The 14,888-nt window shown below is 42.7% G+C and overlaps 1 protein-coding gene across 1 annotated transcript in view; it reads left to right on the top strand.

Moving 5' to 3' along the window:
- Nucleotides 1–1,129: 1,129 nt before the first annotated feature.
- Nucleotides 1,130–14,888, top strand: part of ncapd3 (non-SMC condensin II complex, subunit D3) — a 49,895-nt gene continuing 36,136 nt past the window's right edge. Inside the window, exons 1-10 of the mRNA XM_080794165.1 lie at nt 1,130–1,197; nt 2,684–2,871; nt 3,866–4,031; nt 5,437–5,606; nt 6,831–6,998; nt 8,686–8,747; nt 9,549–9,636; nt 10,777–10,910; nt 11,788–11,860; nt 13,113–13,238. Of these exons, the coding sequence (XP_080650291.1) occupies nt 1,146–1,197; nt 2,684–2,871; nt 3,866–4,031; nt 5,437–5,606; nt 6,831–6,998; nt 8,686–8,747; nt 9,549–9,636; nt 10,777–10,910; nt 11,788–11,860; nt 13,113–13,238 (1,227 nt within the window). The 5' untranslated portion in view covers nt 1,130–1,145. The remainder of the gene's footprint in view (nt 1,198–2,683; nt 2,872–3,865; nt 4,032–5,436; nt 5,607–6,830; nt 6,999–8,685; nt 8,748–9,548; nt 9,637–10,776; nt 10,911–11,787; nt 11,861–13,112; nt 13,239–14,888) is intronic.

Here is a 14,888-nt window from a genome sequence, read left to right as displayed (position 1 = left end):
AGGAGTCCAAGCTGCTTCTTTTCACCTGACAGAGGGGAATTTCCCCGGCCGGACGTAGCTCGTGGAAGGGACGCGTTATTCCGACCAGTTCCTTCCCCCTCCATCAGGCGCCCCGGCTGGCCAGGGGGAGGTAGTTTTAGAGACCAGGATTATGGCATGTTTTTGTGAGGGTATCTACCCTAGGGGACACGGGGAGAACATGCAAACTCCACACAGAGGGGCCCTATCGCCAACCCCCGCCTCGGGTATGGGCACTGATGACGCGGAGGAGGGAACACGCCGCCAGTGCCCACAGCGTCCCCAGCGGGAATCGAACCCAGGACCTTCTAGCTGTGAGGCGACAGCAAGTGTGCCACCGTGCCCCCTCGGCACTCCATCTTTAAGGTTCTGTATGATCTGACATGAGATGTACGATAAAAACACTGTTTGCTTGCTATTTGCTCTGCATTATTCCAGCATAAGTAGGCTATGTCATTTTTATTAACTGGGAAGTTGGGAAACACCAGAGGGAGTTCAACAAACCATTTTCAACCCAGATTCGGCACAAACAAGGAACTAAATTATTTTCGCTCCCATGACACCAAAATGTGGAACACCCTACCAACAGCCATTAGGACATGCGAATGCCTTGACTCCTTCAAAACCGCTCTCAAAAGGCACTTACGGACGGCTGTAATTCAAAACTGGCCCCTGTCAAATCTGAATACCCCCCCGTCCCCTTTCCCCTTACTGTACGTTTCCTTTCCCTTTTTACCACCTTACATGATTTCCTGTGTTTTATATAGAAATGTATTTGTTCTGATGAATTGAAATTTTCAACCAGTAGGTGGCGCAGAAGAATCTCGGAAACCAACCGAGAAGCGCGATGGTTAGATCCCATCCATGCATTGCGAATGGGTAGTTGATCTCCTTGGCAACCGACTCTGAGAGCCAATCGCGGCTCCAAGCGGCCGTCCGTCCGGACCATGGGATAAAGAAAGACATGTTGCCTGATTCGTTGAGCCCGTCCTGCGTCGAAATTTGCCGATCTACAAGTTCACAACGCTCCGCGCCGCAACGCGTTGTGGGTTTTTATATCTGCCATTTTCGGCGATATACTTCCCTCTCTCTCTTTCGCGGCCAGTGGCGGGACGATTCAAAACAACATGGAGGTTATCAGGGCGCTGGAGTTTCTGAAGTTGCGAGAGCTGCCAGAAGGTACTAAAATTAAATACAACAACGACTCGTGTTGTTCTCTACGGTCGACGTTTATACAAATGTAATGCCGCTCGAGGCATTTATTCCTCGTTATTTTTCGGGTCTTGTCATTCTTGGTAATGTTTTCCTTTAGCATTAGCACAATAGCACTGCGGGTTAGCTTTTATTTAATACGTTGATTTAATCACTTATTACAGTTTTTACAAGACACATTTTATGAAACGCGAATTCTTTTCAAAACTGGATTGGACTTGTAATGTGCATCAGTTACAACAAGTTATTACAAGCTGTCATAAAAACATGTACGGACAAGCTCACAACGCCCCTCTCGGAACCCTACGTAAAGTTAGTGTAAACAAACTGTACGTATAGGGACGGGTTCCGAGAGGGGCTAGGACTGAGGGAACGTATTGGGGAGGCTATCATAAACATAGCCCCACAAGCAGAACCCAATGGTAGTAAAGTTTCTGTTCCGAGAGGGGCTATCATAAACACTACTATTGTTCCACACTGAGGAGATTAATTCAAAACACTGATACCAGAATGTATAGAGGTTTACATGCAACCCTTTGACTCTGACTTTGCCGTTTGTTTTTCCAGTACAGGTTGAAAACGAGCTCGTATACTTGACAGTCACCACGATTCAATTCTTCAGGGCTAGTTAAAAACATGACGGGATAACATGATAACACAGCTGCAGTTAATCACATTATTAAGCCGCTCTAAATGATATATTTTGGTTGAAAGAGTAAAATAGATTCCATAGTAATAATTATTGCTATAGTGTTTTTTTTCCTCCAGCGCTATCACTGTTGTGATGAATTGAATATGATAATAATAATAATAATAATTGTCAAATCAGAATAAAAACAGTTTTTAAGAAAACGGGGAAAGTATGTACAGTTGCAGGAGCAGCATTGTATTAAACCGAGCTATGTCGCATTGCGTTACTTGTTATACATGTTATCTATCTATCTCTTTCTCTCTACAAATTACAGGAGCAATCCTTTGCAGTCACTTTTGGGATAATTGGCACTAGAATAATCTTTTCCTCTAAACTAACCGTTTGGTTTCCATTTGTACACTGACTGTAATTATCAGTTATGCATGGTAGGCCGGGGCTAGCCCTGGTCCAATGCTTACAGCGAGTGTCTCTCTCTGACGCCTTGTGGAAGTACCTTCCACAGCCCACTGGTCATATTTCCACTCCCGTGCGCTGTTTTTTTAATACCAGCAAATAACCAAAACGACGTAACCACTTACCGAAATAAAGCCTGCTAGACCTTGGTAAAAGTCTATTCTCGAACCTGGGAAGCCTCTCAGGTCCCCAGTTTCTCTCTAAAATGCACTATTTGAATCATTAAATCAGAGAGAGACACTCGCTGTAAGCATTGGACCAGGGCTAGTAGGGGGCAGGGCAGTTTTGTGCTGTTCAGGCGACTGCTGCTGCTGACGATGATGATTTGTGTCTGGTGTGTTGTTCCAGTGTGGGTGGACACTCTGTGGGACCTGGACTTCACAGAGTCGGCCACTCTGGACGCAGGCCTGGAGGAGGACATTGTGGCCAGTGGACTGCCCGCATTTCGAAGCCTCTACAAGGCTTTACTGGCCCAGGTTGCTGATGAAGAAGGCAGCACTGCAGCTGCTGCTGCTGCCGCTGATGATGCTGCCCAGGTTGGTCTCATGACATGGATCACAATTTTTACATACATTAATAACACATTTTTACAACATGTCACATGCAACGCAGCGCGGTGTGAGCTTGTAGATTGTCCATTTTCAGTTTTCCACTATTGTGTGTGTGTGTGTGTGTGTGTGTGTGTGTGTGTGTGTGTATGAGATAATAAAGTTATTAAATATGTCGGCCATTAAGTTTGTATATTTAGTTTGTCATATGTCCTGTGCTACTTCAACACCTACACTTCTTATTACATTCATGTACGGTTTTCTTTGGTCTTAACTACCTGTGCACAAAGCCAAACGGAAATGCAATTTGTATTCACAGTTCACAGTGTTCCAGACAGTGTTCAAAGACAAAAAGACAATGAAATCGTTAATCACACATTTTTGAGTGACGATCGTCATGTGAAATGTGTGACAGCCTGTAATACAACGGGATGCACACGGATGTGTCGCTTCCGCGCTTGCGGTTAGGTCTCTGGTTTAAGGGTTAGGTTAGCGTTTGAGGTAGGTTGTCGGTCTAATGACGGTTGGACCAATAGTATGTCTAATTAACCCAGGGTAGTAGCTGAGCATGTGCTCATTTTCACACAGACACACACACACACACGCGCACACACACTGGGTCGAACTCCACCTTAGCGCACAGCCGCGGACAGAAGAAGCTGCGTTTGACATCATTTCCGAGGTGGTGGATTGGAAAAGAAGCTCCACCTCCGCGGCTGACTGACGCGACGGACAGATTCCCGGAAACGCTCTCCTCCGCGTCAGTCAGCCGCGGAAGATGGAGCTTCTTTTCCATCCACCAGCTGTCTTAAAAACTCGGAAATTACGTCAAACGCAGCTTCTTCTGTCCGCGGCTGTGCGCCAAGGTCTGCCCAGGGGGGACACACAAACACAAACCTGGTGAATAAATCTATAATATTCGAGGACTCTCTATGCCATCGCGAGCTCTAATCAATGAATCATTGACTACATTGCGTTGCAGACCAGTATGTGGGTGTTGTTCGGGGAGAACGGCGTCTCCGTCAAGTCGTTGGTAGCGGTCCTGGGCTACCTGGTCCTGGGAGCGAAGGGGAAGAACGCCAGCGTCCAGCAGAGGCGCTTGGCGCTCCATGCCGCCTCCCACTACCTGCTGCTGCTGGCTGTTCACGGTGAGTGGCGACTATAGGCCTGTCGCAATTATCGATCGCCTAGTTATTTTTTTGACATGATAATCTACATTGGTTTCACGTTAAAAAAATCATTTCATATATTCATATGTTTTCAAAAGTGGTGGATCTACAAGCTCAAACTTGTTGAGCTTGTAGATCAGCTATTTCCACTATTCATGCCCCCCCAAACCCCAAGTATAAACTATACAGTTATTACATTTATGCAATTATTTGTCATATCTGCCCCGTGCACCTTTTTGTTTGCGAAGCCAAACAACATAAATGTAATTTCTATTTATAATGTTCAACAACAGAAATGCAATTACATCTTTTATCGCAATTATTATTTGTGTGACAAGTAAAGGCTCATTTCTGGTGGTTGGGGTGACCACCGAACTACAACATGACGTCACGAGCCGCGGCGAAAGAGAAAACCGTTCCAGCCCTTCTCTCTGTTTTTTACTCACCACCGCTCAACGTTATTTCAGCTCACCAGCGGAGCGGTGGTCACCTCACCACCGGAAATCCAGACTATGAATAGGCCTTAATAGTGATGACAGCCCTATAGTGTGAATGCAGTGTTCTGGTCTACGCTGCCAGGTACCCAGCCATCATTCACAGCTGCATTCACTGAACCCCAAATTGCTCCCGCGATGTGCTGGTTGGTACATTGCATGGCTTCCACCGCAATCGGTGAATGAATGTGTGTGTGACTGGGTGAATGTAATGCACCAATCTATCTAAAGCGCCTTGGATAAAGGCGCTATATAAATATAAATGCACCATTTACAGCTCCTGGTTTATTTTATGATTCCCGTTTGATGGAAAATGGTGCGACTGTGGCTGTTGGCATGGATTACAATTCTAAGTCGCCGTCATGGCAGTCATTTTGTATAAGATAAAAGAGTATTTGACTGGGTGTGAACTAGGATACATTTTCAAAAGCATCTTCTTACACAAAACCCCCAGTGGTCTGAGATATTTCACAAAAGCAAAGCCTCAACCAGCAAGTTATAAAAAATATCCAGTCTACAAGCTCGCAACGCAGCACTTTGTAGCGTGTTTTGAGCGTGCGACACAACTAAGACACCGATGGGGGTGCATACTTAGTCTAGACTAGTAGACATGGGTTAAGGTTAGGTTTAGGTGTGTTGCCCCGTGGGAGGTTAGGTTTAGACTAGTCATTGGTTAGACATGTGTTAAGGTTAGGTTTAGGTGAGGGTTTGAGATAGGTTGTAGTTGTATAGGACTAATTGACTGGTCTAACCAATGACTACCGTGGTCTAAACCAAAAACTGTCTAAACTAAGTACTGCGCCCCACCGATGCACAATGAATTACTTGTCTTCTTACAGTACTGTATAACTCAACCTGTATAGTAATGCATACATTGTGTGGGTTGGCAGGGAGCATCGCCAACAAGGCCTTCCACCAGGTGCTGTTTGATACCTGTGCAGACATCTGGTCTCACTGCTGGCCTCAGGACTCCACCAAGAAACGCAAGAAAGAAGCGCTGAAGAGCTCCCAGTCGGCGCCCAGTCAACGACACAAGGCTACCAGGAGAGACCAGGAAGAGGTCGGTACATGGTATATTAACCCATTCTGACCTGAGATCAGATTCTAGAAATGTCTTCTACATCCTGACAGTTTTCATTCTGACCTGAGATCAAGATTCTAGAAATGTCTTCTGCGTCAGTCGCTCTTCGATTTTTTCAAAAATAGCAGACCTACAAGCTCGTAGCGCGCCACTCGGTGGCGCGCTACGAGCTTGTAGATCTGCCATTTTTAAATAGCTAAAGCACGACATGGTGCTAACGCCAATATGGGTTCCTGCCCAAAATGGGTTAAAATAAAATGCAAATACTTATACTGTATATATTGTATGTATCACCCAGTTTGAGTTATTTATACTTTGTGTGTAAACTTCTTGTCATGTGATACTATAGTGTTTGAATACTTGTGTGTATTGATTGAATACTTTATTAGACACTGTAACGTACGGCGAGGTACAGTCAGACATTTGAGCTGAAAGGATAGGGCACTGGTTTCCATTGTTCCCAACCAAAGGGTGAATTAATGTGTATTTATTTTTAAATTGGGATTAGAAGAACATTACATTTAACCCATTCTGACCTGAGATCAGATTCACACAAGGTTTCCACTGGACACACACTGGTCTGATTAGCCCATTCTGACCTGAGATCCGATTCTAAAAATGTCAGTCGTTCTTCGATTTTTCAAAAATAGCAGACCTAGGCGCGCGATGAGCTTGTAGATCTGCTATTTTTCAATAGCTAAAGCATAACATGATGCTAACACCAAAATGGGTTCCCGTTCAGAATGGGTTAAAAGCAATAACTTGACAGGGGAACAAAACATAACATAAAACAAGAAAACTAAACGTAGATAAAAAGAGTAAAATTACTGGTAATAATGAGGGAACATTTGCATAGTGCTCAATTAAAACAGGTACAGTTGATATTTACCAGCGTTGATATGTCAAGTTGAAAGCGATATAGAGAAGTAAGAGAGCTGTATTTTAGAGAAGTCTGTAAGGTGTTCCAAGTGTGTGGGGCAGCACACTGGAAGGCAGACTTTCCAGATGTAGTGAAGGCATGTATGGTCTCAAGCATCAAATATTCTTGAGAGCGTGTATGATAAGAAGTGGTTTTCCATTTTAAAAGATAATTTAAATAAGAAGGTAAGTTCCCAATTTGATGTAGAAGACATTTTTTAGAATCTGATCTCAGGTCAGAAATGGGTTAATGTGTGTTGTGTGTGTGTGTGTGTGTCCATGCAGGCGGACGAGGAGGAGGACGAGGAGCAGGAGGAGGAGGAGGTGCACATCTCCGTCCAGGAGCTGGTGAAGATCAGGGACGGCGTGGTCCTCCTCATGCAGAGCCTCCTCAGACTGCTGCACAGGTTCTCCCTCAAAGACCGAGTGCAGAGCGCCATCCACTGTACACAGGTATATGACTGCTCTCTCACTATAAATGACCCATTCTGACCTGAGATCAGGTTCTAAAAAAAATGTCTTCTACATCCTGACAGTTTTCTGAAAAACCCTATGTTTCTATGTCAGGTGGTTCTCAACCTTTTTCATGGCAAGGACCCCAAAAATCTGTATTTGGTCGCCGACCCCCCCCATCTGAAAATATGTTGTTTCGGGGACCCTCCCAGAAGCAAAGATTTGAGTTAAAAACGTCGGGAAAGAAATATATTCCAATTTTGCGACACGTTTTTTCTTTTTTTTCCCTAAAATAGCCAGACCTACAAGTTCGTAGCGCGCCACTCGGTGGCGCGCTATGAGCTTGTAGATCTGCTATTTTTCAATAGCTAAATTATAACATAATGTTTAAAACACCAAGAGGGGTTCTCGCCCAAAATGGGATAATAATGCATGCATCTAATCCAATTTTATTAGTTACAGACTTGCTTTTTGAAAAAACCTATAGACATTCAGGTCTGAAACGGTGTTGTTTTTGGCAGCAAATTTATATTTTAGTTTAGTGTTTGGTCTGAAACTTCATTTAGTTTTAGTCACATTTTAGTCACCTGGAATGTCTTAGTGTTAGTCTAGTTTTAGTCGACTGAATGTCATAAGATTTTAGTCGACTAAATCTACAGTTAATTTAGTCGACTAAAATGTATTTTGGCGGGCCTTGATGTCCGTCGTAATGAGTGTTTTACACTTGCTGAAAATAGCCGATCTACAAGCTCACAACGCGTCGCAACGCGATGTGAGCTTGTAGATCATCTATTTTCAGCATGCAACCAAGTGTAAAATGACTTATACTGGATCTCTTGTCCACTAGTCCCTTCTTAACATTTTAGTCTAGTTTTTATTTGTCGATGAAATTGTCAGTATATTTAGTCTTAGGCCTCTTTTAGACGGCGACCATCTCCATGTAACACGTCAAAGTCCCGTTGCGTTCTCATTTTTTTGGACCATTTACATGAGAACGCACACTTGAATGAAAACGCTACAAAGTGCATGCATATATATGCCAGGTCGCTAGGTGGCGCGTGTCCTTGTGGGGTCCGTGTGACGCAGCGCATATATAAACCATAGACATAAGTCACGCATGCGTAGAACTACTTCCGTTCTTCTTCTACACAGAAAGTAAACCAACGTCGCGTCCTCATCACACCTCCAGCAAACCGGACTATCCGACATGGTTGTTGTTGTTCGTTTCCCCTAGCAACTGACGCATGCCTATGACACCATGTAAAAACGTAGGACACGGGTGAGCCCACCAGAGCTGACGTAAGACATGATGTCACAATTTTTGCGTATCCACCGTTTTGCCTGTTTATATGGAGACCATAGGAAACGGCGTTCTAAAAGATTTCCACTCTGAAAGGTGGTTTCACTTCGTTGCGTTTTCACCTCCTGTGAACACGGTTCTCGTCTAAATGACGGCAGCAAACGATACTTTATTTTGCCGTTTTTTATGAACACCATCCTCGTGTAAAGAGCACCTAAGTTATCGTAGCTTAGTTTTCATTTAGTTTCCATTTGTTTTTGTCAGTGAAAATAGGTAGTCGACGAAAACAACACTGGTCTGAAAGGAGCATTGTCATGCAATGGGTACCGTTTGAGCTTCAGATTGTAATGTATTACTTGGTTTTTCTTTGGTGTGATTTGTCTTCAGATCTTCATTAAGCTCATTTACTTTGAGCCTGTACTTGGAGAAGTCCGCTTTTCTGCTAAAAGGTAAGTCGACTCGCAAACGACCTCTCTGCTTTTTGCTTGTGGTGAAAGCTAACAAAGTCCTGATATGACGGATTATATTTTAATAACATTAAAACGGTATAAAATATAAAAATCCAATGTGGCATCATATAGTCTGAACACTGTAATGACGTTGTCTAGCGATGGAACCATATGAATGACTAATTAATATGAATCACAATATGTTAACAATATTAATGCTATAATCATGTGCTTTAACTCTTAGAATTACACTTTTATTAACCACTTTCATCCATATTTTGTGATGAACATTAGCCAAAAAATAGCTCTGGAAGCTCGTACACAATATAGAAGAGATTTGGTGTAGAGGGAAAAAAAGTGCATACCAAGAGCGCTCTTTACAGGAGCGTCGCAGTCCCGCCCCCTTTCATGACGACGCCAGGCCCAGGAAATGAAACCCAATGCATTTTCCCCATAGACATTTCAAAAAGTATTTATTTAAAGACCTTTTAAGCGTCGTACGAAGCCAACTCGAGTCATGACAAATCATGTGAATTTTTATTTTGGACCAAACAAATAATTACAAAGAAGAAAAGCAACAAAAAGTGTTGTAAGCTGTCGTTTCTTTTCTACTTTCTAATTCTTTGTTTGGCCCAAAACATTGTGTTTGTTGTCATGATTTGTCACGGCAAGAGTTGGCTTTGCCTTCGGCCTGGTGGAGACAAAAACAATCTTATCGCGATAAACGAACCATTATCATCCCATCCCTAACGGTGTGTGTGTGTGTGTGTGTGTGTGTGTGTGTATGGGGGGTTTCGACAGGGACATCGACAGTCTGAGATCCGTTCCGGAGTTGGCCTTCCATGGTCTGTCACTGCTCTGCACCCCCAGCCATGGAGACCAGAAGGAGGTACAGTACACAGTGTGTATGGTCCAGTTAGACCCCTGGTTGGTCTACCTTGAATCCTAAAGGTTTTTACAGGCCCTTTTTTTCCATGCGACTAATAGACTCTTAACCCATTTAGGCCTGACCTCGAAATAAAAAAAATAATCTTCTAAATCCTCCAGGTTTCTGAAATGAATATTTTCACGATTTTTCCAAAAATAGCAGATCTACAAGCTCGTAGCGCGCCACCGAGTGGCGCGCTATGAGCTTGTAGGTCTGCTATTTTGTCAATAGCTAAATCATAATGATGTTTAAAACGCCAAAAAGGGGTTCCCGTCCAGAATGGGTTTTAAAGTCGACGCAAGCTTCCACATCAGCGACAAACTTCTACGGAAGCAGATCTTTTTTTCTCGCTCTGCTGTTGAAATTCTGCGGAAATTTGCTGCCAAACTTCTGCACCTCTGACCAATCAAAATAAATGCATGTTGTTGTTGGTCATCCCATGACGGGACAAAATGTTAAAGGGACACTTCACCCTTTTTGCAAAAAGATATATGTTAATGACGTTTAGAAGCTTTAGATCACTTTCCTGGGGGTATTTATGTGTGTAATATGTGGTGTTAGATATTTTAGATTGTAGCAGTGAGCCTGTTGTCTCTGATGTCATGGACACTGGTCTCACTACCTTCCTGGACTACAATTCCCATAATTCTTTGGTGCACTGCTCCTCCTTGTGGATAGGGGGGAGAGCTGTCTTACTGAGACAACATGTAGTCCAGGAAGGAAGTGAGCCCAGTGTCCATGACATCAGAGACAACAGGCTCACTGCTACAATCTAAAATATCTAAAACCACATATTACACACATAAAGACCCCCAGGAAAGTGATCTAAAGCTTCTAAACGTCATTAACATATATTTTTTAGCAAAAAGGGTGAAGTGTCCCTTTAAGGTGAATCCGACCTGTACTACTAATGAATGAATAGATAATTTGCGTGCCTATAGTAGTACTCTCAACCGATACGAAATAAAGGGTCCCGGTGATCGACCCATTGTTTTGGAAACGCTACAATACCGGATAGTAATTTGAGTTTAGTGTGTTTGCTGGGGTTTTTGCATATACGTCATCATAATCTGTGTGTGTGTGTGTGTGTGTTCTGTATAGTCTATCCGCAGGGTGTTCCACAGACTGCTGTACGTCATCGTCATGATGAGTAAAGCCGGTTCGGGGAGGCCCTCTCTTCTGCTGCCCGGTCAGATCGTCCTCTCTGCCAGAGAGCTCGCCATCAGCTTTGTCTGGTAAGGCAAAAAACCTTCATAGTGTGTTTTACACAGTGGTGCGTGTGTGAAGCAACGTAAGCTTGTATATCAGTTATTTTCTTTAATAGTAAAAAGTATAAATTCAAAGTGGTTTAAGCTGTTTGTCCTTTTGCTGGAAATACCCAAACCCCAGGGCATCCCTGCTTTTGTGCAGAGCCACTGCTGTAGTATAGCTGCACTTTACTGAGTTACATTCACACACTAAAGCTGAGACAATGGAACTAAATGATAAGGAATACAATTACATTAGAATAGCTGGTTTTCCATCATATAGGCCTATTGCATAAGTATTTCAACTAGCACGAGCTGAGTGGCGTATGTGCACATGCATGCGCGTGCACGTGACGTCATTATTAAAATATTAGCCCTACTAGTTAGAAAATCCACAGCACACACCGCTGGTGGGGAACGACGTATACACATTCTGAATGCCCCCCTGCCGACAGATTCAGTAGCATAGCTCAGAATCAGTTTTTTTTTTTTAGAGATTGGTATAGCAGAGACTGTAGAAAAGCTGACAGAGATGGACTGAAATGTCGGGCCGGAACATCCGTCGGATGTATTTCCCCCCCCCGGATACGATATTTTTTACCTTTTCATACACGGAGAACGTAAACGGATTTGTAAAAGCATCGACGTTAATTTCCTTGAGCGGTATACTTCCGCGAAAAATCCCACTACTTCCGCCAAATTCCAGCAATGCCTTGAACCTTCAGCGTAGGTATCTTTCCACAGGTTGTGTTGAAAGTTTCAGGTTTATTGGAGGTTCTGGGTTTTACCCGTGGCAGTCAAAAGGAGCCATTTGTACTGTTGTGTTGGGTTGTTCTAACATGGGATGTTTTGTTTGTCCCTACAGTCAAGCGGTGGACGAGTTGAAGGAACTGGCTCTACCCTTCCTCTCCATTCTCATCCAACATATCTGCTTCCAGGTCGGTCCGTCATGAATCATGATGGTTGAGCGGTGTGTGTGTGTGTGTGCATTAACCCTGTAAGACCCGGATATAGTTCTACTTGCAAAAAAGAGATTTCAACCTTACTACTACTTTGTACTACTATGACTTATGTTAAAAAAATATGTAAAAGGTTTGATGAAAACTTTATGCACATTTATAATAATTATATAATGGAGCACCGAAGTCTGACGTCCCTTTCAGTAGAGGGCGTCAGTCCCCAGGTTCATGTATTTGTTTAGTTGCATTGAAATCCCCATTGAGGCGATTTTAGATCGCCTCATATAACAACTGTGTTTGAAAAATAAACATGTCACCCCGGCCGCTTCACTCATATGGATATGAAGAATCAACTGACTGAGAGAAAACGCTAATGTTACTGCTGCTGAATTAGTTAGATTTTCGCTAGAAGCAGACTGTATCATATATGAGTGACTGACTGTTGCAAACGATACAGAGACAACCTCCCTGACCATAACGCAGAGACAGCTTGTTTATTTTTGGACCACAACGCTTATAGTAGACGATATTAAAATCACCCCATGTTATTCTCCATAGAGAAATTACTTCCGCGAACCAGGGGAATCGTCGGGATGAGCGAGTTACGTCAGGACTTCGGTGCTCTATAATATAATAAATTAATAATTTACATTTGTGGGATATCTTTCACAATAATGAATAAAACATGTTCTAGACATTCTAATGATAACAAAGAAACATATATTACAATTATTTTACTTACCGGTACTTTTATTAGGGTTAAAGGTCAAATGACATAGGTTAAAAGTCCAGAAATTTTTAATTTGTGTGAATTTCAGCCTCTGTGGGGGGTATTTATATGCAAATATCATGACCAATGGAATTGCAATGAACATCAATGATGACGTTTAGGTGAAAAAAGAACAGTTTTTTTTTTTTAAATAAGTAATTAATTAAAATAAAGATGTTACCGAATAGCAACGCTGGGTCTTACAGGGTTAAAGGTGCTGAAAGTAAAAACACCACTATTTATTTCTGATAATTGTCCTTGCTGTTGTGTATAGAGTGTTTGCTCAGTAACGGGAGTCTTTCCAGCTCTTTACAGAAAATACATTTTCAGGGGGAGAGAAACGCACTCTTGAGATTGCCTTTTAGATCCGTTATTTTTGGGGAAAAATTTAATATGTCCCTCAAATCGAGTATTTAAATAAAAACAAGATCTACTTGTGTGTGTGTGTGTGTGTGTGCGCAGATGGTGGAGAAGAGCGACTATCGTAACCATGGCTCCCAGGCTGTGGGGATCCTTGTGGGCTATCTGCCTTGTTCAGAGTATGCAGCCTTCATCAAGTGGCTGCATGACTACTCTCAAAATGCCAAGGTACAGTAACGCCAAACCGGGGACCACAACACCATTATGTATTTTACTGTAGCTCAAATAACGTGAAGGATTGTAATTGTGCTTCCGTCGTTGAAAAATGGAACTTTATGAACAAAAAAATAATTTGTTTTTCGCTTTTAGGCTTCGTAAACAGAAGGTGCACAGAGGCAGATTATGCTTATATATTTTTTAAACTTTATACTTGGTTGTGAAAATGGCAGATCTACACGCTCAAAACGTCTCGCATGGTGACGCATTTTGAGCTTGTAGATCTGCTATTTCCACTATTTGTGACAATGTTTGAAATGGTGTTAATTTGATTATGACGATTTATACAAAACGTAATTGCCATTATCTCAAATGAATGCGATCATGTGATAATTGTGACGGGCCTAAAAATACGCCACGGATGACTTTGTTGAACCGATTCCAACCATGAGGATCTAGTACGAAGGTACTTGTAGGATAGTCACTAGAGATGTCCCGATACTGTATCGGTAATGGTATCGGCCCTTGTTTGTCATATTGGGTCATATCTTTATCTGCGACTATGCCGATCCGACACAAGGGTAAGGGGGTTGACAGTGACACTATGGCAGGCAAATACAATGTCGGGGCATGTGGAGTTTGCTTTCGAGTTGCCAAAACTGCAATTTGCTCATTTGAGTCTGCTATCAACACTATACAGTATATATTGTGGTATGAGTGTATCAGGGACATCCCTAATAGTCACAGACTACAAGTACTATAATAATGGGGCATGCATTCCCAGCAATGCAAAAGACAAAGAGACTTGGTTGGATTGTGAAATTGACCGGCAGTGTTGTTTTTGGCAGAAACTTTCTATTTTAGTTTTAGTCATATGGTCTCTTGAATAGGTTTCATTTAGTTTTAGTCACATTTTAGTCGCCTGGAATGTCTTGGTGTTAGTCTAGTTTTAGTCGACTAAATATCATAAGATTTTAGTCGACTAAATCTACAGTTGATTTAGTAAAATGTATTTTGGCGGGCCTTGATGCTGTCGTAATGCCTGATTTTACACTTCTGCCGATCTACAAGCTCACGAGCTTGTGAGCTTGTGAGCTTGTAGATCAGCTATTTTCAGCATGCAACTAATTGTAAAATGACTTATACTGGATCTATTGTCCACTAGTCCCTTCATAACATTTAGTTTTTATTTGTTGACGAAATTGTCAGTCTATTTAGTCTTAGTTTTAGTCATCGTGGCCTTAGTTTTCATTTCCTTTTCCATTTAGTTTTCATCAGTGGAAAAAGGTAGTCGACGAACATTTTTCGTCATATAGCTTTAAGGCCTATTCATAGTCTGGACTTTCGGTGGTGAGGTGACCACCGCTCCGGTGGTGAGATGACCACCGGAGCTGAAATAACGTTGAGCGTGGTGGTGAGTAAAAAACAGAGAGAAGGGCTGGAGCGGCGGCGGCGGTGGTTTGCTCTTCACCCCGGCTCGTGACGTCATGTTGTAGTTCGGTGGTCACCTCAGTGACGTCATGTTGTAGTTCGGTGGTCACCTCAGTGACGTCATGTTGTAGTTCGGTGGTCACCTCAGTGACGTCATGTTGTAGTTCGGTGGTCACCTCAGCGACGTCATGTTGTAGTTCGGTGGTCACCTCAGTGACGTCATGTTGTAGT

This window comes from Protomyctophum bolini (genome assembly GCF_963924005.1).
Source record: "Protomyctophum bolini genome assembly, chromosome: 3".
Taxonomy (NCBI): domain Eukaryota; kingdom Metazoa; phylum Chordata; class Actinopteri; order Myctophiformes; family Myctophidae; genus Protomyctophum; species Protomyctophum bolini.
This window is presented reverse-complemented; position numbering and strand designations above follow the sequence as displayed.